This window comes from Colletotrichum tamarilloi, assembly GCF_030869305.1.
Source record: "Colletotrichum tamarilloi strain Tom-12 chromosome Unknown Scaffold_78.1, whole genome shotgun sequence".
NCBI classification, from domain to species: domain Eukaryota; kingdom Fungi; phylum Ascomycota; class Sordariomycetes; order Glomerellales; family Glomerellaceae; genus Colletotrichum; species Colletotrichum tamarilloi.
In genome coordinates, this window is record NW_026849461.1 from 85,617 (window position 1) to 107,773 (window position 22,157).

Here is a 22,157-nt window from a genome sequence, read left to right on the forward strand (position 1 = left end):
CGCCTTTTTCTTTTGAATATCCTCTATCGAATACTTTCGAAGTGTTGGAATATGATATTGGTAGTGAAGGTAATGGCAAGGGTGAAGAGGACGTTCTGCTGTGGATCGACCTCTATGTAATTTTTTCAACGGTGAGAACTTCACGGAAAGTCCAGTCACCAAGCAATCACCTTCAATTCTCCAGCAACAGCCCCAAGACCACCATCTTCATCGGCGCTCAGTCTACAATCAGCCTATCTATGGCGTCCCGCCAAATGCGCCTAGGCATGGTAATTAGGCATGCCCTAATATAATTAGCGCACCACCAGCTCATGGCGTTTAGCTGACATCTGTAACTCCGTCTCGTAGAAAGCTCTCGGCTTGATCAAGGGTCTGCCATTCTGCTCATCAAACCACGATGTTGCTTTTGAAGAGAACCAGTGGGCAAGTTTACCTCCTGCGCCACCAGTCGTCAAAGTCATCTGCAGGCACATCACGTGTCGCTTGAAAAAGAAGTGCTGGAAGTTTTCTGCGTGTGACAAAATGGGAAATCTGAGGCCACTGTACGCGATCGCTCACGAGGATATCAAGACTGGGCCAGTGAAGTAGATCATCACTGATCCTATATCATAGTCTTAGAGCGATGATTCATGTATTCTATAGTCTTCATTCACAACTGAAGTCCTGAATGCTGCAAAGATCACTCAGGTACCTTTTGCCGATGTTCGAATCCAGACTGTGGCATCAATCTTCTAGAACTTTCAATTCTCTAGCTTCTGACTTTGAGAGGATCATGTGGTGCTAGCACTTCACCAGGGAATTTCCTGGCCGGTAATGACGTTGATAAACTTACCCGACGTACTTTCGCGGGTTGCGTTGTCGATCTATCAATATCTCAGTCAGCCAACCTAGTTCCCAATGGCTTGAAGAGAATCAGGAGACATCGGAACAACTTACCAAGTCTATCGTCTTCCAAGTACTCTCTTCAATCGTATGCGGTGCTTCTTTGAGTCCCATGATGCGCGCACCGATGTTGCCCATCTCCGTCTGAACATGGCTACGCCTTAGGTCAGCATGTTTTGTCGGCAACTGTCAGCTCCAGAAGCTGCTTACCCAGGGTGAATGGCAAATGCGACCAGAGAAGGGTTGCCGGCATGAATTGCTCTGCCATGAGCGAGTTGTAAGCGATCTAATTCCGGAGCTTGTCCACCATCTGACTTTTCCTAATCACTTACACGGTGAACCAATCCTGAGCGGCCTTAGACACGCCATAAGCACCAGCATAGAACGCCATGTACTTCTCGCAGTTGGTGATGGAGCCAGCACCGCTCGATACCGAAACCCACTTCGGCGAAGTGGACTTGTCGAGAAGTGGCTTGAAAGCCTGGAAGAGACGAATGGGACCCAGAGTGTTGACCTGCAGGGTGTACTCTACTGTTTCGATTTCCGCGGTGTCCAGCTTCTTGGGTGGCATGGGGCCCATACCAGCGTTGGCGATGATGAGGTCTACATGTTCAATTCCAGCTGCTTCGACATCCTTGAACGCCTGCAGAGGATCGGTCGATGAAATACTGTCGATGCCGACGAGGAGAAGGCGGGAGCCTTCGGCTTTGGGAAGTTTGTCCAAGTCTTGGGATGCTTGGGCTTTGGTATCCCGCACGCTACCGATGATTGTATGCTTCGGTCGAGCAAGGTACTTTTGCAGAAGTCCCTTCCCGATACCTGGCGCGCCATTAGGTTCGGGACGTCATTACCTCAACTTGATTGAGAAACAGCATCAAGACAAGGAAGAGAGCCCACCTTTATTGACTCCAGTGATGAGCACAATAGTTGAGGTAGACATTTCCTAGTCTTTTCAAATCTCAGAAGATTCAGGTAAATATGTTTCGAAGTAAAGAGTATTCAGGTTGGAAGCAGCGAGAGTGCAGGCAAAAGGGGTGTTTGGCAGATAGCCTGTAATCGAATCTCTTGTGATGATAGAAAATGTTGCTGTCTCTTTATAAAACCTCAAACCACTTACAAACTATTCGAAGCTACTGAGACAAAAGAAACCATCTAGTCTTTTCTTGGCTAGGTGTCGTTCGCTTTCGGAGTAAATTGCTGCCTAAGGTACATCGTAGTGAGGGGCTAACTGCATGTTTTTGTTGGAAATGCGGCACCAGAAGAATACTTGCTGCCTGTTTATCTGAAAACACATCCGAACCAGTCGTAATGAGGAAATTGGCGAGTTATGCGGGCCCCAAAACGGGTTTACTGTACTGTTGCCGCATGACCGTGGAGACAAGCTGCAGATGCGGTTTGAACGACAGTCCGGCTCGCGACCATGCACTGATGTGATCTTCGTCAATCGCAATGACTTGATAGAGCTAAGGAAGCTTATTCCTTAAACTTCTGCCTGCCGTCTGTGGAACTTGAGAAGCTTGATTGCACGTACCTTAGGCAACGATTTCGGTAAGGTACTCTCGTGCTGAACCTTGCGACATTGATCTCATCATCATGGAGTCCTAGGGCAAGTGATGCCGGAGAATGATAATTGCAAATCCTATTGTACCATTGAGTGCATTACATAACAACTATTCGATGGAACCAAGAAGTCGTGTTGTGCAACCCTTTACGACCTCATGTCACTGCTCCTCCAAGGCCTTATAAATGGCCCTGATGTAAGACTTTGCAGCGTTGTTTCCCAAACCCGACATGGACAGCTTATTCATCACATATGCGATGGTGATTTTCCTGTCTAGATCCATAACGACGAATGATCCACCGAGGCCTGCCCAGAAGCATATACGCCCGTTAGGCAGGAAATCAGCAACCGCCGTACCACCTTCGCCCGTAATGCCAAATCCAATACCGAAACGCATGGGCACGCCCATCACAAGATCAACCCCGTTGGATTGTTGCTCAAATATGAGGTTGATGGTATCTTGTGAGAGGAAACGTTTGCCGTCGACGCTGCCGCCGAGACTGATGATCGAGAGAATTCGCGTGAGCGCGTAGGCATTGGCGTGCCCGCTCCCGGCGAGGATGTCGCCCTGGCGCCAGGTAGGACCGTTAGCGAAGTCTGAGGGGAAGGGCATGGGGTTCATGGTCTTGAACGTGATGGAGCCCGGCTGGGGACCCATGCCGGGACCGAGGGGAGGCATAGGTGCGGGAATAACATCCGTCGTCCGGGGGAGTTCTTTGTCGGAAACGCCAAAGTGAAAGTCTGCGCCCAGTGGCTTCACGATCTCTTCCATGATGAAATCTCTTAGCGTTGTACCCGTCGCGCGACGGACGATGGCTGCTAGTAGATGGCCAAAGGTGAATGAGTGATATCCAGATGCTGTGCCGGGTTCCCACCACGGTGCCTGCGTAGCTAGCTTTGCTGCAGCTGCGTCGAGGTCAGAGATTTCTTCGAAAGAGAGCGGTCCATCGGCATCCCAGCCAGAGACCCCCGACGTGTGAGAGAGGATATGGCGGATCTCGATATCTTCTTTACCATTGGCGGCGAACTCAGGCCAATGCTTCGAGACCTTGTCGTTGATCGAAAAGACTTTTTGGTCGACGAGAATGAGGATGGCGAGACTGAGGACGGTCTTGGTGGAGGAGAAGATGGTGACGAGGGTGTTTTTGGTCCATGGCTGGGTGCGTTCCTTGTCCGTGTAGCCACCCCACAGGTTTACAACATCGTTGCCATCAATGTTGACAGCAATGGCGGCGCCGACTTCTTCTCCACTGTCGATATTGTCCTGAAGTTGCTTGCGTACCTCTTGAAACTTCGGGTCGCAAGTGCCGTGCGTTTGTGTTCGTGTTTCTGTCATGATCGCGAAACTGTTGACCAAGAATAAGCAGTGGACTTGGTCGAGTTGTAAGTTGTATAGTGGGACTGGAGTTGATTGAAAGGTCAATGATGAAGGCTGATTTGACAAAACTCATAGAGTACAGCGAGACATGTTTTTCTTTTATAGTTGATATGATGCCAACGACACCTACATTGTCGGTGGTTGTTCACTCCGAGCTATCACGGCTTCAGATGCAGGCTGACAAGCGCAGGTCTTCGTTCCACCCAAGAGCGTCTCGCAGTGCAGTGTCGGTAGCTACCACTGCCGACTCCCCGGCCATCGGAGCGGCGCGTGGCGCCTGAGAAGTCGGTGCTTCACCCGCCGACTGGCCGGACGGAGTGTGTCTGTTCTAGGGCCTCAGCAGGCACACAGGCCAGCGGTGCTTCTTGGCGCTCTGGGTGCCTCGCTGCTTACTGTCGCTAACCATTGTTGGCTTCAGGCGCAGGCCATGTGGATAACGCGCAACTTCCGAGGTGACCCGGAATTAACCCAGGTAAGAGTCTTTCCAGCTAGTGCATGGAGTATCATTTGATAACTGGTACAGAGAGTTTTCTCGAATTCCCCGGGCAAAGGTCAATGTAATGTTGCGGCGCAGAGCCGGTGGCATCAACCGAGTAACAACGGGTAGGCCTACCCTCGTTTCAACCTCCAATCGCTCAACGCTCACCCTTACCTCTGCATCATTCCGAGGAATATTGGCTTTTGCGATTTCTTATTCCCTTTCCTGGTGGCCGGCCGTGACAATCAAAGGGGAGGACCCTTCAACCGAACGTTTCTGGATCTCTCCGCTGAAGGCGAAGCTTTTGCCTGGCTTCACCACGTTACCCTCAGCTTGGAAGGACCATACGGCCTCCCTGGCTAGTTGCCTGAGTCCATGTAGTTACAAACAGTGAAAGCAATCACATCTTCAGGTAGTAGAGACTATTACAATGGAAGGTAGCATAATAGTAAGGACAAGATAGAAAACTCGGCAGAGATGGAAAAGGACATGCCGGAAGTGCAATCGCAACCCCTTAGTCGAATGGCGTCAATTGAACTAGATGCCTATTTTCAAATAGCCCTCTTGCGAACCCTTAACTCCGTCAAGATACCGTATACGATAAATTCAATAACATCGCCAGAGCTTTCGTTTGTTTACGTTCATAAATGGAAGGTAGGATCTGGGTACTTGATTAGTGCTGGAAGAACTTGTTGGAGATAACTGTGATCGCGATGACTGGCTACTTTTGTTGTGGTTTAAGGTAACAAAAATACTCTATTCGAGGTACGTTTATATCGCTCGTTCGGTCCGCGCAAAAGCACTTCCACAGAACTGACGCTTTTAGACAATGTAAGGCAATTGGAGAGAGGGTGTCGCGCTCTCCGATGAGCTGAGTAAAAATGTAGTAATTACATCTGTAGTACTCCATACACCGTGGCTTCTCGTTGTCTTCAACTATGGCCGGCTTCCGCTTTTGCGCTGGCATGCGGTTGTACTTTGCTCCTTTGCGCCACGGCTGCTGACCTCCTCGGTTGCCGGCGCGTTTGTCTCTTGGGTGCCCTGCTTCAAGCCGACACCGCCCTACAATGTGCTTGCCCAGCGCCGCAGGCATCGTATCGTCAGCTTTCCCGCACAGCACCAGGCCACGCACACGCACTGCTGCTTTTTCTCCCATGGGCGATGGCCAAGCCGTTGGGTTTGGACTAGATCTTGCCCTGGGCGATGTTTTCAGCGGCACTGTCGGTTGGCGATGGGGGTTTCATGCTGCTGCGATCCTTCATGTCGTTGTTTTGGCCCTTGCCCTGTGGGCACTTCCAGTTAGCGTTGATGACGCCGCGCCTTTGGGCTGGAATACTCTTATTCGCCTGCGAAAAGAGCTGAATTGAATTGGAGCATTGATCATTAGCACGAGCCTGGCCTTCGTGTCCTATGTCCTTGGTATCGTTACGGACTCTGACGCGGCCCAGCATATGCGTCAACCGCTCAATATCGTGCTCCTCAGCACAGTTGTGGCTCTCGTGCCTGTTTACATCTTTTGAATGCACCACCAAAAGCTAGGAGGGCGGCCCCAACGAGCTATGGGAAAACGAACCATTTACCTCGGTATGCATCACCGTCTTCCTTGTTTGGGGGGGCACTTAACGCCAGCGAGCAGCTCACGGCACTGTGCCTACAGGATGTTCGTGGATTCTCGATGTTAACGTCGTCCTTGTACTTCCTTCCAGCACCCGTCTGCGGCCTTCTCACGAACATCGCCGTTGCGGTCTTTCTGTCACGTCTCGAGCATCCTATGCCGTCACGGTTGCTTGTTTTGGGGGTGGACTTCCTCCTGCGAGATGGGGGCGACGTAAGATTGTCGAACCAATAAGAGTTGGCTGCTGCAGTGAGCCATGATGATTCATTGTGGGTATTCAGGGCTGCTAGGTATGACAATGCTTGAATAGAGCATGTTACCCAGTACTTATTTACCTGCAGCCCCGTGTGATTAAATACCAGGGATGACATGACGGGCTTGCAGTCAATTCCTTCCGACTTCAACTCACTCGACATCACCACATCACAGACCCCTTCGCATCTCCAGCGACACAGTTGCGTTTTCTGACATTTGCATACATCAAGTCACTTCAAAAAAACATGGACGAGCCTATCGAGATTCTGGGCCAGCAGCCCACTCTCAAAATCTACACCCAGATAGCGGTCTGCTTTTCCGTCGAAGATGACCAATCCTATGCAAACATCACCAAAACTCTGACAAGCGGTCTTGAGCGACTTACCGCCGGGTTTCCCTGGGTTGCAGGGCAGATAATCAACGAGGGCGCGAGCGAAGGTAACACAGGCATCTTCAAGATCGCGCCACTGGAACCAACCCCGCCCTTGATTGTCAAGGATCTGAGAGAGGACCCATCAGTATCGTCGATGAAAGACATGAAAACGTCAGGCTTTCCCTTCGCCATGCTTGACGAAAGCATCGTCTGTCCTCGCCCGACTCTACCCATCGATCCCAATCTAGTAGGGAAACCTGAGCCAGTTTTCATCACCCAAGCTACGTTCATCAAAGGCGGGCTCATTCTCGCATTCCTTGGTCACCATCAGGTGCTCGATGGAACCGGGCAAGGACAACTCATCAAACTCCTGTCCAAGGCGTGCAAGGGTGAAGACTTCACCGAAGAGGAAGTAGCAACTGGCAACCTGACACGCCACAACATCATTCCCCTCCTCAAGGACTTTGAGGGTGGGCCCGAGACTGATGCGATGATCATCAAGCCCTCAGCAACGCCGGCAACGGCACCTGCCACATGCAGCTGGGCCTACTTTGACTTTTCTGCAGCTTCTCTTTCAGCCTTAAAGTCATTGGCTTCGGAGACGGTCAAGTCAGGCTATATCACAACAGACGATGCCCTTACTGCCTTCGTCTGGCAGTCAATCAGTCGCATTCGTGTGAAGCGCTTACCGAACGACGCGGCAACTAAGCTCGCTCGAGCTATCAATGTGCGAGAATATATGGGCATTCCTCAAACTTTCCCAGCCCTCATCCAAAGCATGACGAACAACTCCATGGCGATTAAGGACCTCATCGAAAGACCTCTAGGGGAAGCGGCATCTCAACTCCGATCAACTGTAGATCCTGCAGCCTTGAGCTTCGGAGTGCGGGCTTTGGCGACACTCATGAACCAAGCGGCCGATAAGAGTGTCTTCTCATTCACCGGGACCCTTCATCTCGATAGAGACTTGGCCTTTAGTTCCTGGGCGAAACTCGATCTTTATGAGCACGACTTTGGATTGGGATTGGGCAAGCCTGAGTCGGTCCGGAGACCACAATTCACACCCGTGGAGAGTCTTGGCTACCTGCTTCCCAAGGCACCAGATGGCAGCATCGCACTAGCAATATGTTTAAGGGACGAGGACATGAATGGGTTAAAGAAGGATGAATTATGGTTGAAGTATTCAAAGTACATAGGAAAGTAATTATCGGGCATTCCAGGCCCTTCAACGACTGCCATTCTGTCCCCCCTAATCTTGATCTGATACCACAGGAGCAACTACCCCTCGTAGACGTAGCAAAACGGAGAGCCACCGATTCCAATCGTGCTCATAAGGTCCCTCAGCTTTCTTGGCTCAGCCAAAGGCCGAAGATCAACCAGGTCGTCCAAAGTGCCGTTGCGGCTCGGGGGAATGTTTTGCATCGTGACAGTACCAAAGATATCCTGCCTGTTCTCCCAGTCAAGCATCTGCCAGATCCAATAAACACGGTCGATCTGGCTGTGGTGCAGGAAGAATGCTGGGTCAGCCGGAGAGATGAAGAAGTTTTTGCCAGAGTCGCCTCCGAGCTGCCAGTGGCCAGCCGCATGAACTCCTAGCTCAAAGGGGTTGATGTAACGATCATCACCATTCAAAAAGCCCCAGAACGACTCGAGAGTGTTGTGCTCAGTCAGAAGGAGCGTCGTGTTCCGAAATGTGGTGTGTCGAGAAGAGACGTGCTTGTTCAGGTCTCGCTGCAGGCAGCGCGGGTCAGCAGCGAGAGGAGTGTCTGTGTTCTGAACGACGGGGAGGTTGACCGTCATTTTGGAGAAGGGGCCCGACATGACACACCCACCACCAGATCCGGGCTCGAGCTTGAGAGTTACGTTGGTGTAAGCCTGGTGAATTTCGAGGCCTTCATGAGGAACAAAGGCGCCGTTGCTGCCGATGGAAGTGTCCGATCCGTCAAAGAGAGGTGACAGCGTAGGGTCTTCCGCATCATAACCCCATTCCCAGAAGGGAAACGTACCTAAGATTGTGTCAGATGTATCCTGACAGATGGTCAGGCAATAAGCCACAAATGCTTACCAGTATAACCGCATTCGCGGACCTTTTGCTCAAACACGTCTGTGTACAGGCGATGCCAGAGCTGGAAATTAGCCTAGGCAGAAGAGCAAGAGAAACGTTAGCTCTCGGCACAACATCGTTTTTCTTACACCAAATTTGCGCTCTTACCGTTCTGTGAATGACAGGAGTCTGCTTAAGGTGGATAGCCACAAAGTCATCATACAAAGTCTTTGCAGCAGGCATCACTCCCGGCTCATACAAGCTCGGGGAACTCTGCATACACTCAATAGCAGCTACAAAGGCTCTCCTCTGCTCGGCAGGGAGTGTTCTCCATTCTCGGCGGACGCGAACCTTGTCCGGCGTGCATGTTGAGTTTGCAAATGCACCCGAACGTTGGTGCAATTCTTTAGAGTTAGCCAGAGCCTGTGCAGCAAGTTGAGCAAGGGCGTCGCCGTTGTTGATGGCCTCTTGGCTAAAGTTGTAAGATGGTGCCGCGGCCTTGACGGGGAGGAAGAAGGAAGTGGCAAATAAAAGCACCGAAAAGGCGCTGAGAAGAGAAGGACTCATGGTGAGAAAAGAGTGGACGCCGAAAAGTGCTCGACTGCAAGAACTTCAATGGCCTCTAAGCGCGGTCAATGATTGATTATTAGGCTGGTTGATGAAAGATGGCACGGATAATGGAGCGGACTCCAAGGTACTTAAGTTCAACAAGATGACAGCAAAACTGTATAAAACCTCCCGATATCAAGTGCCCGCGGGTCCAAGGAAATCCATCCGCGATCCATTTGGGATATGACTAGTTGCAGTTGCGGTGACAGCATCATCCTGGGCCAGGGTCGTGAATCTCGTGGCGTACTCTACTAGTCTTTGGAGATGCAAATTGCAACATCGCTTACAGGATCCCGACTCAGAGTACGGAAGCGAGGATTGCGCGTGGGTTCTAGCATGGAACCTTGTTATCTGGGGCACCACCCTCAAGCCTGGTCAAGCGCGCCGAACAGCCGCAATGACACAGCCAAGTTCACGGCTTGAATTTACGGAAACTTTTTTGTCAGCGTGGTCTAAGGTAGTGACTCGCGTGTGAACATAGACTGCATTATACTTGTCCAGGGTTCTAGTCCTCATAGAGCAGGTCAGAGTTGAAACCCAGGCTCTCAAAATAACCTTAATTTCATCGCTAAGGCTCTTGGGTGTAATTCCTGATGCAAGGTCACCTTCAATTGCAAACAAGCATTTTAGCAGCCGAGAAGTATTGGCACCTATTTTAGGTTTGTGAAACTGGAGTTGATAGAATAAGCTCTGTGATGGTCGGGAGCTTTTCGGTTCCGCAGCTCGGGGTCACCAATGCTTCTTAGCATTTTGAGTTGCACCCAAGTGGGGAAGCAATCTATGTGAGTATTATCACCATGACCTATAGGAAAGCTAGTCATATTGTTAAAAATGACTTTCCATATGGATAGCTCCATCCCTGACACAGATCGCCTTGTTTAGGGCTAAGCGCCAGGTTTTTCCTATAAGTTGATTTCTAGGCAGTCAAGTCCGTCGAATAATAGACTAGCTTGGCTATCGCTTAGTCCAGTCTCGCCAACCTCCGAATACAGTGGCACTGCAGGCTAAGTTCCTGACGCTTCCATGCTCGCTTGACAAGATTTTATGTGGGCTGGAGACATGATGGTCGCAATGGAGACTTCAGCTTCACAAGTTTTCTGAGGACTTATCCAAAGCTCTCTGGCTCGTTCTCATTGTCAGGATACGAGTCACAAGGTAACATGGTGCAACATCATCATATTTGACTGACTCATTGATCACGTAACCACGTTGGAGGATCTATCATGGGAACTTTGGTACAGTGGCTAGGAGATAAGAGTGCTTCAACTCGCGCTATGAGTGGCTCACCTGAAGGAGGGTATGGATATCCGTGTAATAAAACTACAAACTCCCTACTCTATCCCTTTACTCCTAATCACTGCTGAGTGACACTTCTCTAACCCCCCAGAAAGAAGTTCTTTCTTCTTGTTCTCTTCTTGTTCATTACTTCACAAGCAAACTGAATAAACATTTACGAAGTGAAATATCAGCATAATCGCGTTATCAACTCAAATAGAACGAAAAGAAGAGCATAAGATTCGGAACTTCATACTTGAAACGGTTCGCTCGGCCTGCAAACTCCTGGCATCATCGCCATTCTAGTTCCTCACTCTAGCGCTTTCCCATGCCGCACCTAGCCAAGCACTCTTCGGATCCGAGGGCAGCTCCGGTACCCACACCAGGAACGCGATTTCCACTTCCTTCGCTACTCTTCGATCCCGAAATGCCTCCGAAGGCAGCCTGAACCATGTCATTGGGCAACTTGAAAAGGCCGTTGAGTATACTCAAGGTGCCCGTATCATCGGAGACAAGGGCTGAAATAAGCGTGGCATAGCCGCACCCTGCAAGAAGGGGTTACAATTAGCCAAGAGCTTATTCGTGCCGCCCCGTCGTAAACCATAAATATACCTGTTCTACGTGGGGTGGAGACTGCCCCTGGGGAAGATGGTCAGCTGTCCTGGCTTGAGTGTCGTAGTGGCTGGGTTAGCACCATTCTCTTGAATCATCCATGTCTGAGTCTGGCCTTCAACAGCGACCACAAAATTGGTGGCACGGGGGTGGTAGTGAGGCGGCAACATAGCACAGAGCCCAAGAGCGAGCCAGGTGACAGTCAGCCCATGACCAGTTGCCGTGGAGAAGTTGCTGCGTTTGCGTTCACGACGCCGCCGGGAGAGTATGTGAAGTACTCGTGTTTCTTGAAGTCAAATACATAGTCATTTTTGACGAGCTGCAACTTGTCGAGCTCAGTAGCCGGTTTCTTTCTTTTTTTTTTTTTTGCTTTGTGTTGATATCAGGGCTCACTGGCTGGTCTACTGCAAGGGCAATACCCGTAACGAAGGAAATGTAGAAGATAATGATCAACATTGTGCTAGAATGCAGCGTGAAGGATATTGTTGGCACCTTTGAGACAGGTATTTAATGAAGTAGAACGAAGCTGTAGAGTATTTCACATTTGAGACACTGTCAAGATTCTCGATAGTCAACATCTATTTTATACTTCCCAGAAATGCAGAAACTTGTGAAGATTGCTCAGCTTAATGTTCGCCCCCAACTGAAGGATCATCTCAAAAATGCCAGACGAGTGAGGCTGGAGGAGCCATCGACGTCAATTGCAGGCACAGGTACTAAGTGGGAGCTAAAGAGAGGCATGCAGATGCTACGCTGTCATAAAGATCCTTCAGGAGTCGGGTGAGATATTAGTGTGGTGTGTTTTTCAATCGCTGAGATCAACTTATCATCCTCCTAGGCTCAGGCCCTCAACTCCTTGCACATCAGCGCGAGAACAGCCTAGCAGGCTAGGAAGTGCGGTTGCACTTATCACATTGTCTACTCAATTGGTCTATGGAAACTACAAAATTTCATGATACTTGGCGATATTGACATTATGGCGGATGAATGCGCATCCCCTGCCTCTGATGCTATCAGTCAAAAATGATTTCAGAGGCTGAGACAAGAACCATGTGTGGCACCAAGGTACAATTAAGTAGGGGCTAAGGCACCCCTCCAGGCCGGTGGTCGAGGATAATGTGCTGGGATTGGGCCATCAAATACTTGCAGTCATCTTGCGGCTTGCTCCTCCGCTAGACTCAATTGGAGCGTTCGTCTTGAAGTTCACCCATGACGAAACTACGGACGAGCTGGCCTTCGGTTGGTGGTTGTCCTACGAGCCTTGTAGACCTTGAAATCATTGTTCATCTCGGAGGACTACAGGATGGGGTACGGCCCAGGAAAGCCCGAGACAAGCGCCCTCTCTATAATTTTTATATGGCTTCCCGAAATTTGGCCGCCTCGCCGCACCTAGGTAGTACCTTATTTCTCGTGTTTGAAAGGCCTAAATTTGCGATCGGTTTGGTCTTGGGCCGTTTCCGTCGGTGCAAACAGATCGACCCCGGGCTAAACTGTTTGTGACTAAGGCCCCAGACAAAGACCAGTCATCAACTTGGGAGCTGGCGCCTCTTTCCATTGTCTGGTCTGATCCCCAGAAAACCCACAAATCCAAATGGCCCCGTGGAGAAGCTCGTTCGGATCATGTTCAAAGATCAAAGAGATGACGGGCGGCCCTACCGAACCCTTACCGCTCTCGTGGAGGCGAATGGGTCTAGGTGCAACACCAGGAATAGACGTCCTAGTCTCTTCGTCGACATATAAACCTACATGGCACGGAGAGCTGGACCACGAATCTCATCTTTCGAGGCAAGCTCACTCACATTCATTGATAACATGTGGTCAAATATCATTCTTTCTTTGGCTCTTGGCAGCATTCACTCGACCGTGGCTAAGCCGTTGCCCGAAGCAGCAACCAAACCCGGCACATCGAACAACACAGTCCAGGGGTGTCTCAACGCCGCCAAGGCACCAGTTGCCGTATCCTCATCCTCAGATTGGTCCGACGATATCCGGCCCTACAACTCTCGTTTGCAATACACACCAGCCGTTGTAGTAACGGCTACCGATGTCAGCCATGTGCAGGCCGCCGTGAAGTGCGGAGCGCAGTATAATCTCAAGGTCACAGCCCGGGGCGGCGGTCACAGCTATTCTTCGGCCGGACTCGGCGGCGAAAACGGCCATGTGGTTGTTTGGCTCGACGAGATGTACGGCGTGACGTTGAATTCCGATAACACTGCGACGGTGCAAGCGGGCGCGAGGCTCGGTCACATCGCGACGGAGCTGTTTGATCAGGGAGGCCGGGCCATCTCGCATGGATCATGTCCTGGGTAAGCGTCAAAATACATTGGTCGGCTGTGAAAGGGAGGCTAACACCAAGCTGGCAGTGTTGGTATGGGACATGTCTTGCATGGAGGCTTCGGCTTCTCATCTTCCATGTACGGCCTTGCGCAAGATTGGATCCTTGAGGCGACCGTAGTCACGGCCGACGGAAAGGTCGTCAAAGCATCGCAAACCCAGAATACGGATCTTTTCTGGGCCCTCCGTGGCGCAGGATCGTCTTTCGGCATCGTCACGGAGTTCAAGTTCAACACCTTCGCAGCTCCATCAGTTGTCACATGGTTCAAGGTCTCATCACCATTTAAGAAGGACAAGCTGGCTTCGGCTCTCGTGGCTCTCCAAAAGTATGCCCAGAACGACAAGCCTATTGAGTTAAATATGCGGGCCGTCGTCACCGCCGACAGCACCGCGTTTGACGGCCTCTACTACGGGACCGCAGACCAGACACGCGCTGTGCTCAAGAAGTTCCTCTCACCCCTGGGTATCGACGTCGGTGGCGCAACCATTACCCAGACTGACTGGATCGGCCAGCTGGAGCACTACGCCGGCTCAGCGGCCCTTGATGAGACCGGACCGCAGAGCTTATCCGATACTTTCTACGCCTCGAGTCTCATGACCAAGACGGTCTCGACTGCGGGCTTCGCTGCCTTTGCCGATTACTACCAGAACACAGCAAAGTCGACGGACAGCGGCTGGTTCGTCCTCATCGATGTCCATGGTGGCAAAACCAAGACAGCCCAGGTTTCAAACTCAGCGACAGCTTACGCCCATCGTGATAAGGTGCTCATGTGGCAGTTCTATGACTCTTCTGGAAGTTCTGCGTACCCAAAGTCCGGATACAAATTCCTCAGCAAATGGATGGCATCAGTAACAAACACCATGGCAACTAATGAGTGGGGTCGCTACGTGAATTATGCCGACTCCCAGCTCAGCAATGCGGATGCACAAGATCAGTACTACCGGGATAATCTGGGGCGTTTGAAGGCTATCAAGGCTAAGCTTGATCCCAAGAATTTGTTCACCTACCCGCAGGGGGTGGGCTCATAAGTCATGTGCACACATGTAACTACCTAGCCTATTTACTGTCACATTAGTTCCACGCTGGGGCGTGTATGAGAATTGTTTTAATGAGACAAAAAAGCATGGATCATTAGCACCAAGCACTGAAATATCATGATGTAGTTTTTGGTATTAGTAAATTAGGCAGCTCTCGTCGGAGTTCTTGTCGGACGTATTACATAGTCCATGTTCCGGTTTACTCCCCCAGCTCTTTTCGATTCTTCTGATTTGAAGCTGAGATTGACCTGTGCCATGTGTGCCGGGGACAGATCGTTCTCGCTGAAGAACATTTGCAGATCGTTGAGCGACTCATCCCCCTCTCCCACAGCCGACTTTGTCCCACCGGTGCACAAAAGTGCCATGCGTTCAACGGCTTTCAAGTGCTTTTCGGCTACGTCAGGTTCTCCAACCAAATTCTGGAACGATTTGTGTTAGCACGTCATGATTGTACTCACTTGATACTAGGCATGTGATCTTGAACCCTGGGGATATGGTGATCTCTTACAGCGTCTGATGCCAAGCAAAGGCTCTTGGCCATGGTGAGGTTACTGATATTGTTTCCCTCTCTGGTGATTGTTGCGTTGAGCTGGCGTATGGTCTCCATCTTATACATCGTCATCACAGGGTCATTGTAGCCCTCCTCTCGTACAGTGGCAAGGTGTCGCATAGACCAGAGCAGTACCAAAGAAAGCATTCCCGGATCGGCGAGGGCTGACTGCACCCAGTAGGTCGTCATCATCTTGCAGAATGCCGTTCGTTCACCTTGCACCATCACTTCCATCTCTGGCAAACGGATCAACTCTAGTAACGCCATGCTGCGTAGGACTGCATACAGACATAGTCAGCTTTTAGCCTTGGCACAATCAAGAAAAACAGCATGCTCTTTCCGAGGTATGAGCTGCAGTCTGTGCATGCAAGCAACGGGAAGGGCGGGAGGGAACAGGGAAAGGTTCCTTTATACCGCAGCCCGTCCTTTTATACTTGCAAGGTTGACTGCAGTCACGGCCCGCAACTTCTACAGGCTGATGTACATTATCAGTCAAGCTTTCAGGTCTCATACTCACAGTGGTCAAGAAGTCCTTGCTCCTGGATAGTGACCCTCCTGACGAAGGCGTTGAATGGATCCGTTCTAGCGGCGCCGAGCATTGAAACGGGGCTGCCGGCGAGAAGGGGGGTGTGGCCAGAACGCGAGCCGTTTTTCAGGGTCGTGACAAGCCACAACCTCACAGATTGAATCGATGGGCGAGCCGGGGAATCTTCGATTTGGCTTTGCTCAGGAGGTGTGGTTGACTTCTGATAGGCGGCCACCCGCTGCTGACGGGCTTTTGGATTGCGTGCGGCGTGCGATCTGACCTTTTTCTTCCAGGCCTTGGTCTCGCTTGGATGGGTGATGGGCACAAAAAGGAACCCTTCCTCCCGGCTCCTGCCGCCGCCCTTGCTCGCGGGCGGCATCGCGGGCGAAGCCGTGGACCACTGTCGTCGAGAGGCGGACGAGTAAGGGCTGGACGTTGAACGACCTCGGATGGCGTACCCTTCGTACCCCTTCCCGGTTCACCTCGAAAATGGAGTCAAAGACCTTCGTTACCGAATAGCAAGGCAGCGAGAGGAACCCGCTAATCGAAGTGAACCGTAGGGCCGGGACGAGAGGTACGAGATGGGTGACTTGAGCGAGCTTCAGTGGCTCGGGAGACGTCCGTGATGATCTGGGGACAAGGTTGGCATTTGCCTATTCCAGCAAACGCTCGGGTCACACAAGGGTTTCTGGTGCACGAGATGAGAGGAGTGGAATCCTGACTGACGGGAAGGGTGTGTGGCAGAATGGAAAGAGGAGGATGTCTGAAGAATGCCAGAAGCTGACTGTGTTGTCGACATCTGGCTTCGTCTCCGGCCCCCCTCCTCATCTTCTCCCGCTGCCTCCTCCCCTCCACCGCGTGCGGTCTTTGAACGAATGGACAGCCCTCGACTCCCTTTGCTTGTTGGTTCCAGGTTGGTTCTGGCCATGACACAGAACTTGACCAATCATGTATCTCGCCTCTTCAACCCGACCCCGGCAACAAAGAGCAGCCGCTGGATAGCGTCTAGAGTCTCCACGAATCAGGATCTCAAGTTATCCAAACGTCCCAGCGATGGTGGGGAATGCCAAGGCCAGCATTGTCCCGAATCGGACGAGACCCAAGGGGCAGCGGCTCCATCCGAACCCCCAGTCGTCTCCGCTCCCGTCGGGCTCGGCACCGGTCTACGGGTTGATTACATGAGCAAACGTGTGATAAGTTTCCGAGAAGGGAGACGTTGGCCTGATTGTGCCTAGCAAGGATACAGTGACGCGGCACGCCAGATCGATGAATCCTTCGCGCTGAAGATAATAAGTACAACGGCGAAGACAGGAGAAAACATCGTACAGAGAACCTGGTCCAGATAAAGTGATTCGATCACCAAATTCCCGAACTACAACAAGTTGAAGAGAAAAAAGCAGCTCAAGATGTCTGGAAAGTGGGACCCCCTCACTGATATGCCCAACCTCGAAGGTAAAGTGGTTGTTGTTACCGGTGGGAAGTATGTTGTGGACCCAACCGAATGAAAAGCAAGCAATTCTTTTGACACACCTGCAGTGCAGGCATTGGCTTGTCAACCGTCAAGTACCTCGCCCTTCGAGGTGCCAAGGTTTACTTCACAGCAAGATCGAAGGCCAAAGCCGACGAGACTCGCACAGTACTGGCGGCCGAAAATCCTGCGATAAATACCGCCAACCTCCACTGGCTCCCCTTGGACTTGGCAGACCTCAAGTCGGTCGCCTCCGCTGTTGAAGAGCTGAAGAGCAAGGAGACCAGGGTGGACATTCTTAGTGAGTCGTCGTTGTGTTTATTAAGAGTTGAGGGCAGAAATATGCTGATAGGATACCCCTCAAAGTAAACAATGCCGGTCTAGCCTCCGGCACAACGGAGACGATGGGTCCTGGGTGGGAATGGCACATGGGGGTCAAGTAAGTGCTCGTCAAACCCACGTGGACATGCTTGCTAATATTTCGTGCAACTAGCCACGTCGGGCACTTTGTTCTCACCAACGGCGTACTGCCGCTTCTCAAGGAAGCCACAAAGCAACCCGGGGCCGACGTCCGTATCATCACTCTCAGCTCCAACGTCAACTATGCCATGCTGCCATCAAACTACGGCTTCACCTTTGATTCCGCTTCTTTCTTGACGAAGCCTGTGCCTTATTACCCGTGGCAATGGCGCTATATCATTAGCCGTATTTTTGTGGTCGACATGATTCGCTACGCTGTCTCTAAGGTCGCCAATCTCCTTTTCGCCCAAGAGCTGCAGCGAATTCTGGATGAGCAAAGTCTCCCGATCCTGTCCATCTCAGTGCACCCCGGTGGCGTGGCCAGCCCCGGTAGCAAGGACATTGGAAACTCCCTCTTCTCCCTTGTTAGATCGGCGGCCTTCCTCACCGTCGACCAAGGCGCCATCACATCCGTCTTTGCGGCCACTGCCGCCGAGGTTCGCGAGAATGCAGACAAGTACAAGGGTAGGTACCTAGAGCCGTTTGGAAAGATCGTGACACCGAATCCGGTCGCCAAGAACGAGAAGCAGGTGAGGGGTATGTGGGAGCACACCACAGTCGAGGCGAACAAGTACCTGGCGACGCTCGGCCTCGCACCACTTCAAGAATGGTAGTCGCGACGAGATGATGGCAGACGAGGTTTGCCCAGGCTTCCATACGAATGTTCTCATCTATCCTATTCTCGATGCACGCAAATACTCGATCAATCAACAGAACACAGTAGTGTATCAAATTTGGTTCGAAGCCTTCAGGGGGCATGCGGTTACGGAGTATACAGGACCCGTTTCCAGGTGCATGGGATAGCGTTCTCCGAAGAGGTGTGAAGCCGGTTGATATCATCTCGAAGGCACCAACGCGCGCACCCACTCTTCAGAAATGAGGTTCAGCATCCTTTCAGAGCATCAAGAAAGTTGAGAAAGAAATAATGACGTTTAGCAGCTTCCAGTAATTATTACATGACGTTTCACCAAGGATGATCTCCCGCGATTCCTGCAATCTCACAGCAGGATGCATGTTTAGTGCCTGGGCCATCACAATATGCCACGGTGATCCCAATGTTAACTGCTTTCCAGGCCAGTGTCCCACTGCTCGCAGATGCCTGTATCCCACGTGTTGAGACTGCCAGTGATCACACATCGAGACGGTCCGGCCCCGTCAGGTGAGTCGGCAAAGGCAGAATTCTTCCTCAAGGCGTCAGTGCGCCGAGCATTAGTTTGCTCCCAGCCCGAGGCACTAGGTTGAAAATGGTGAGCTATGTTGGTCTAATTCGGGATTGCTAATTTTGTTCTGCCCGTGGCTCCTCTTGAAGAATTGGAGAGGGCGGTCTTGTGGCGGCCTCTTGTCAATTGGCGCCGAGATAAGCTGTGCCGTAATCTTCTTTTCATGTTCCGAACAGGAATCCTCATCGTCGTTTCTTCACTCGGAGACTGAATCGACGATGAAGTTGAGGGTGCGAAACGACCTACAAGATGGAAAACATGTTGTTTACATCTATCCGTACTCGTTGTTAAGATTTCCTCTTCCCGCACAAAGACCGAAGGGCCATAGCATATCGCGCTCCATAAACACGAGTCTGCACGTACACCCTCAAGCAAGCTATGAAGACTTTGCACGCTGTAGTGCCTTGGAAGTCGCTGCTAGCTCCCGCCCATTGATGCGGCACTCGGTGAGGTCTCTTTTTGATCTGCTGTTCTTTCGCGTGGCGCCGAAGGGGAGGAGGCGCAAAACGACACTCGTGAAACCATGGTGGCTTGTCGATGCTCATGACAACGGCCGTGATGCATGGGCATAGAATACTTTCGGGTCTGTGTAGAAAAGTCAATGGCCTCCCGCCACGCGACGCGCTTTCGTCGTGATGTTTGATGGTCTTCTTTTCCGCAAAAAATTGTTCTTCTTTCTTCGCGCCCAGCGCTTTTCAGTTCTTTGCTGTCGACATTGAGTGTCGACATGATTCATCAATAACATTTTCTACGCCTTTTCGAGTTCTATACGTCAAACATGAATAGCGAACTCGCCAACGGGTCGGATCTGCAGGTCGTCAGAACGGGAGGTGGTACCGGTGATAAGAGGAGTTTGGTGACGGTGGTTTGGGCGGTCAACCTCACGGCTTTCGTCCTCGTCGGAATAATAGTGCCTTTGCGGATTATCGTTCGCTGCACTGTAACACGGAATTTCTTCAGCGACGATGTACTTGTTATCATTTCTGCCCTCTTCACTTTTGCAGTATGCGCACTGCTTCCTATAGGTATGTTCTCATCCGTCAGAGATAAAATCAAGTCTGTTACTTACAAAGATGCCAGCGACCGACCTAGGACTTGGTCAGCACTCCTGGAATCTCGATGCTGAATTCCTTCCTGATAATACCAAGAGTTTACTCCAGGTATGGACCGTGAAGCGAACGCACTAGGAAGACAATCTCTGTGGGAAAGAAATGACTGACCGGCCTTGTAGCTCATCTTCATTGCTAATACTTTGTATCCTTGCGCAATCGCGTTCACTCGTCTCTCAGCCATCAGCTCTTTTCTCAGACTCATAACACATAAAAGCGCTCGCTGGATCATGTATGGTGCAGCGTTCGTCACGGGGGGGTTCTGCTTGGCATCCGTGTTTGCCGTCATCTTCCAATGCAAGCCCATCACGGCGGCATGGGATTCGTCGACCGGCAACGCTACTTGCTACCCTTTTATTGACTTTCTTCATGCCAGCGCGGCGTTGAACATTGCAATCGACATGCTGCTGTGCACCGTGCCCTTGCCGTATATATGGAACATGAAAATGACAACGGGCAAGAAAGTTCTGCTCACGATTCTCTTTGCCTTTTCTGGACTGTGAGTTTTAATAGGATAGTGTTGGACGGAGAGGAACGTTTGAACTAACAAGAGACTCAGCTCATGTGCTGCGGCAATCCTCAAGCTTGTCAACCTAGAGCCTCTGAACGACTCTGACTTGCCCTGTAAGTTTTTCTTGCATCCCAAAATAGAGAGAATTCAGACATTGACCACTGTCACAGACAACTGGGTCTCCTGGGTGCTCTGTTCTATCGCAGAGTGCACCATCGGCATCGTCTGCATGTCAATACCGCCGATCATTCCTCTCTTCACCAAGTGCTCCTGCAACAAGCCGCCGACGCCTCGAAAGGAAAGAAGCAAGTCGTTGCGGTATACCTTGTTTGCTGAAAAGCCAACCTTCAGCCGTGCTGTGGCACCGCGAGTCATAAGGCCGATGGCAACACCGTGGAAGGATCAACCACTCGAGAGGACCGTCAACCCGGACTTCAAGCCAGATTTCCACTGGCTCAGACTGGAGCAGCAAGAGTATGGACGTTGTTGGGACAGAACGCCTCAGTCTACTAAGGTGGATCAGGTTCTTGGGATTGCGTTGTAGAAAGTTTCTGCTATTACCATGCGTCACTTTCGTTTATTACAGTTTCGAGATATTCAGCGAATGAGTTCGAGAGATTCCCACATAGACGTACGAATATATCCAGATTGGTGAACGGATAAAAGACTGTTGCGAACGGACTTGGTATAAAACAAGACATCCATCAACATCGATCTATCGATCGAATATCACAAGTGCCATCGTACAGTAACCTGAGTCGGTAAGTAATTTGTGATCAGGGCCGTGCAGTATTTCTAATCCACCCGAGACCACTGGGTTATCAACTGCCGAGCCGCAATAGGGGGCAGACTTCACCGAAGATCTCCCATATCGACTCGCACGCCCGTCAACCAGCCAGCTGATGATGGTCCTGGCACCGGAGCATCGCCGGTGCTCAAAATCATATCGCATATGATTGGGTGAGTGTCGTTGTAGCCAATGGGGATTCCATCCGCGACCGGCGGCCGCTGGTATTCAAGAGTACGTAGGCAGTCACAACTCCGCCTTATATCCCCGGGGCTGGGTCTTGAAGTCGTCCGTCCACGACTATACGGTCAAAGCTTTTGAAACCCAAGCACCTGCCATGGGGTGATCTTCGAAGCTTCTTCGGAATCCACGGGAGCCAGCAAAGATCCGGGTGTGGTCTGGACTCATGTCGACATGGTCTCATGCCTGTCCCGTTTGCTCGTGGTCGAACCATCCGGTGGTCGAGGCGGTTCAAAGCCGGGAGAAGGGCTGACAGCTATGGTGTGTTTGCTACTGACTCTTGTAAGATTGCGGATCCGCGGGCCCCGTTTCAAGCTGTCTGGGAGGATTTGACAGACGGACTAGGTATGCGGCAATGAGGATCTCGAACTGCACAGATATCCGTGGCATTTTCCATGGAGGCGACCTCGGAAGTCGGAGCATGAAAGCTCTCACTGCCACTTAGACTAACATATCTCGTCCCCGTGACCCAATAAATACGAGGAGTAATTAGAATGATGTGCCGGTGTCAACTAACTAGATATGATTTGGTATTCGAGGCATCATACTAACATTAGTTCGAGACAGATCTCTCACAATGCGACTTTGGAATGAAATGCTGTACACGTAAAGCCGGAAGAAATTCCGCCACCTACCAGGAACCCGAGCCTTCAATGGAGATCTAATACGATCTAGCAGGGAAGAGACTCGTAAGTACGGGTTCGACCTTCGGAAAACCGATATTTAGGTTGATCTAAAAGAGCCTAGCCTTGCACTACAAACCAACTGACAGA

At 51.1% G+C, this 22,157-nt stretch overlaps 11 protein-coding genes across 11 annotated transcripts; 4 read left to right on the top strand and 7 right to left on the bottom strand.

The window, feature by feature from the left end:
* Positions 1-788: 788 nt before the first annotated feature.
* Positions 789-1,822, bottom strand: CTAM01_12534 (aflatoxin biosynthesis ketoreductase nor-1; the record flags this gene model as incomplete). Its single annotated transcript, XM_060528539.1, has 5 exons — positions 789-863; positions 937-1,036; positions 1,093-1,143; positions 1,215-1,701; positions 1,780-1,822. 5 exons carry the CDS (start codon positions 1,820-1,822, stop codon positions 789-791), a joined length of 756 nt encoding a protein of 251 aa, XP_060376814.1.
* A 781-nt stretch (positions 1,823-2,603) lies between these two features.
* Positions 2,604-3,779, bottom strand: CTAM01_12535 (beta-lactamase; the record flags this gene model as incomplete). Its single annotated transcript, XM_060528540.1, has 1 exon — positions 2,604-3,779. The coding sequence occupies one exon, from the start codon at positions 3,777-3,779 to the stop codon at positions 2,604-2,606; it is 1,176 nt and encodes a 391-aa protein (XP_060376815.1).
* Positions 3,780-5,483: 1,704 nt separating this feature from the next.
* Positions 5,484-6,033, bottom strand: CTAM01_12536 (uncharacterized protein; the record flags this gene model as incomplete). The annotated part of the gene is made up of 2 exons (XM_060528541.1): positions 5,484-5,802; positions 5,873-6,033. The coding sequence occupies 2 exons, from the start codon at positions 6,031-6,033 to the stop codon at positions 5,484-5,486; spliced, it is 480 nt and encodes a 159-aa protein (XP_060376816.1).
* Positions 6,034-6,414: 381 nt separating this feature from the next.
* Positions 6,415-7,746, top strand: CTAM01_12537 (trichothecene 3-O-acetyltransferase; the record flags this gene model as incomplete). The annotated part of the gene is made up of 1 exon (XM_060528542.1): positions 6,415-7,746. The coding sequence occupies one exon, from the start codon at positions 6,415-6,417 to the stop codon at positions 7,744-7,746; it is 1,332 nt and encodes a 443-aa protein (XP_060376817.1).
* A 74-nt stretch (positions 7,747-7,820) lies between these two features.
* CTAM01_12538 (tyrosinase central domain-containing protein) lies at positions 7,821-9,153 on the bottom strand (the record flags this gene model as incomplete). Its single annotated transcript, XM_060528543.1, has 3 exons — positions 7,821-8,548; positions 8,608-8,680; positions 8,755-9,153. 3 exons carry the CDS (start codon positions 9,151-9,153, stop codon positions 7,821-7,823), a joined length of 1,200 nt encoding a protein of 399 aa, XP_060376818.1.
* Positions 9,154-10,785: 1,632 nt separating this feature from the next.
* Positions 10,786-11,022, bottom strand: CTAM01_12539 (spherulin-1A; the record flags this gene model as incomplete). Its single annotated transcript, XM_060528544.1, has 1 exon — positions 10,786-11,022. A coding segment is annotated over one exon (237 nt), but the record flags the coding sequence as incomplete, so codon positions are not given.
* Positions 11,023-11,087: 65 nt separating this feature from the next.
* CTAM01_12540 (spherulin-1A) lies at positions 11,088-11,252 on the bottom strand (the record flags this gene model as incomplete). The annotated part of the gene is made up of 1 exon (XM_060528545.1): positions 11,088-11,252. The coding sequence occupies one exon, from the start codon at positions 11,250-11,252 to the stop codon at positions 11,088-11,090; it is 165 nt and encodes a 54-aa protein (XP_060376820.1).
* Positions 11,253-12,894: 1,642 nt separating this feature from the next.
* Positions 12,895-14,445, top strand: CTAM01_12541 (FAD binding domain-containing protein; the record flags this gene model as incomplete). Its single annotated transcript, XM_060528546.1, has 2 exons — positions 12,895-13,388; positions 13,446-14,445. The coding sequence occupies 2 exons, from the start codon at positions 12,895-12,897 to the stop codon at positions 14,443-14,445; spliced, it is 1,494 nt and encodes a 497-aa protein (XP_060376821.1).
* A 152-nt stretch (positions 14,446-14,597) lies between these two features.
* On the bottom strand, positions 14,598-15,909 carry CTAM01_12542 (uncharacterized protein; the record flags this gene model as incomplete). Its single annotated transcript, XM_060528547.1, has 3 exons — positions 14,598-14,873; positions 14,963-15,282; positions 15,522-15,909. 3 exons carry the CDS (start codon positions 15,907-15,909, stop codon positions 14,598-14,600), a joined length of 984 nt encoding a protein of 327 aa, XP_060376822.1.
* Positions 15,910-16,936: 1,027 nt separating this feature from the next.
* Positions 16,937-18,131, top strand: CTAM01_12543 (daunorubicin C-13 ketoreductase; the record flags this gene model as incomplete). The annotated part of the gene is made up of 4 exons (XM_060528548.1): positions 16,937-17,010; positions 17,067-17,299; positions 17,365-17,437; positions 17,492-18,131. The coding sequence occupies 4 exons, from the start codon at positions 16,937-16,939 to the stop codon at positions 18,129-18,131; spliced, it is 1,020 nt and encodes a 339-aa protein (XP_060376823.1).
* A 1,384-nt stretch (positions 18,132-19,515) lies between these two features.
* On the top strand, positions 19,516-20,901 carry CTAM01_12544 (uncharacterized protein; the record flags this gene model as incomplete). The annotated part of the gene is made up of 5 exons (XM_060528549.1): positions 19,516-19,762; positions 19,818-19,897; positions 19,969-20,345; positions 20,406-20,470; positions 20,528-20,901. 5 exons carry the CDS (start codon positions 19,516-19,518, stop codon positions 20,899-20,901), a joined length of 1,143 nt encoding a protein of 380 aa, XP_060376824.1.
* Between the last annotated feature and the right edge of the window lie 1,256 nt (positions 20,902-22,157).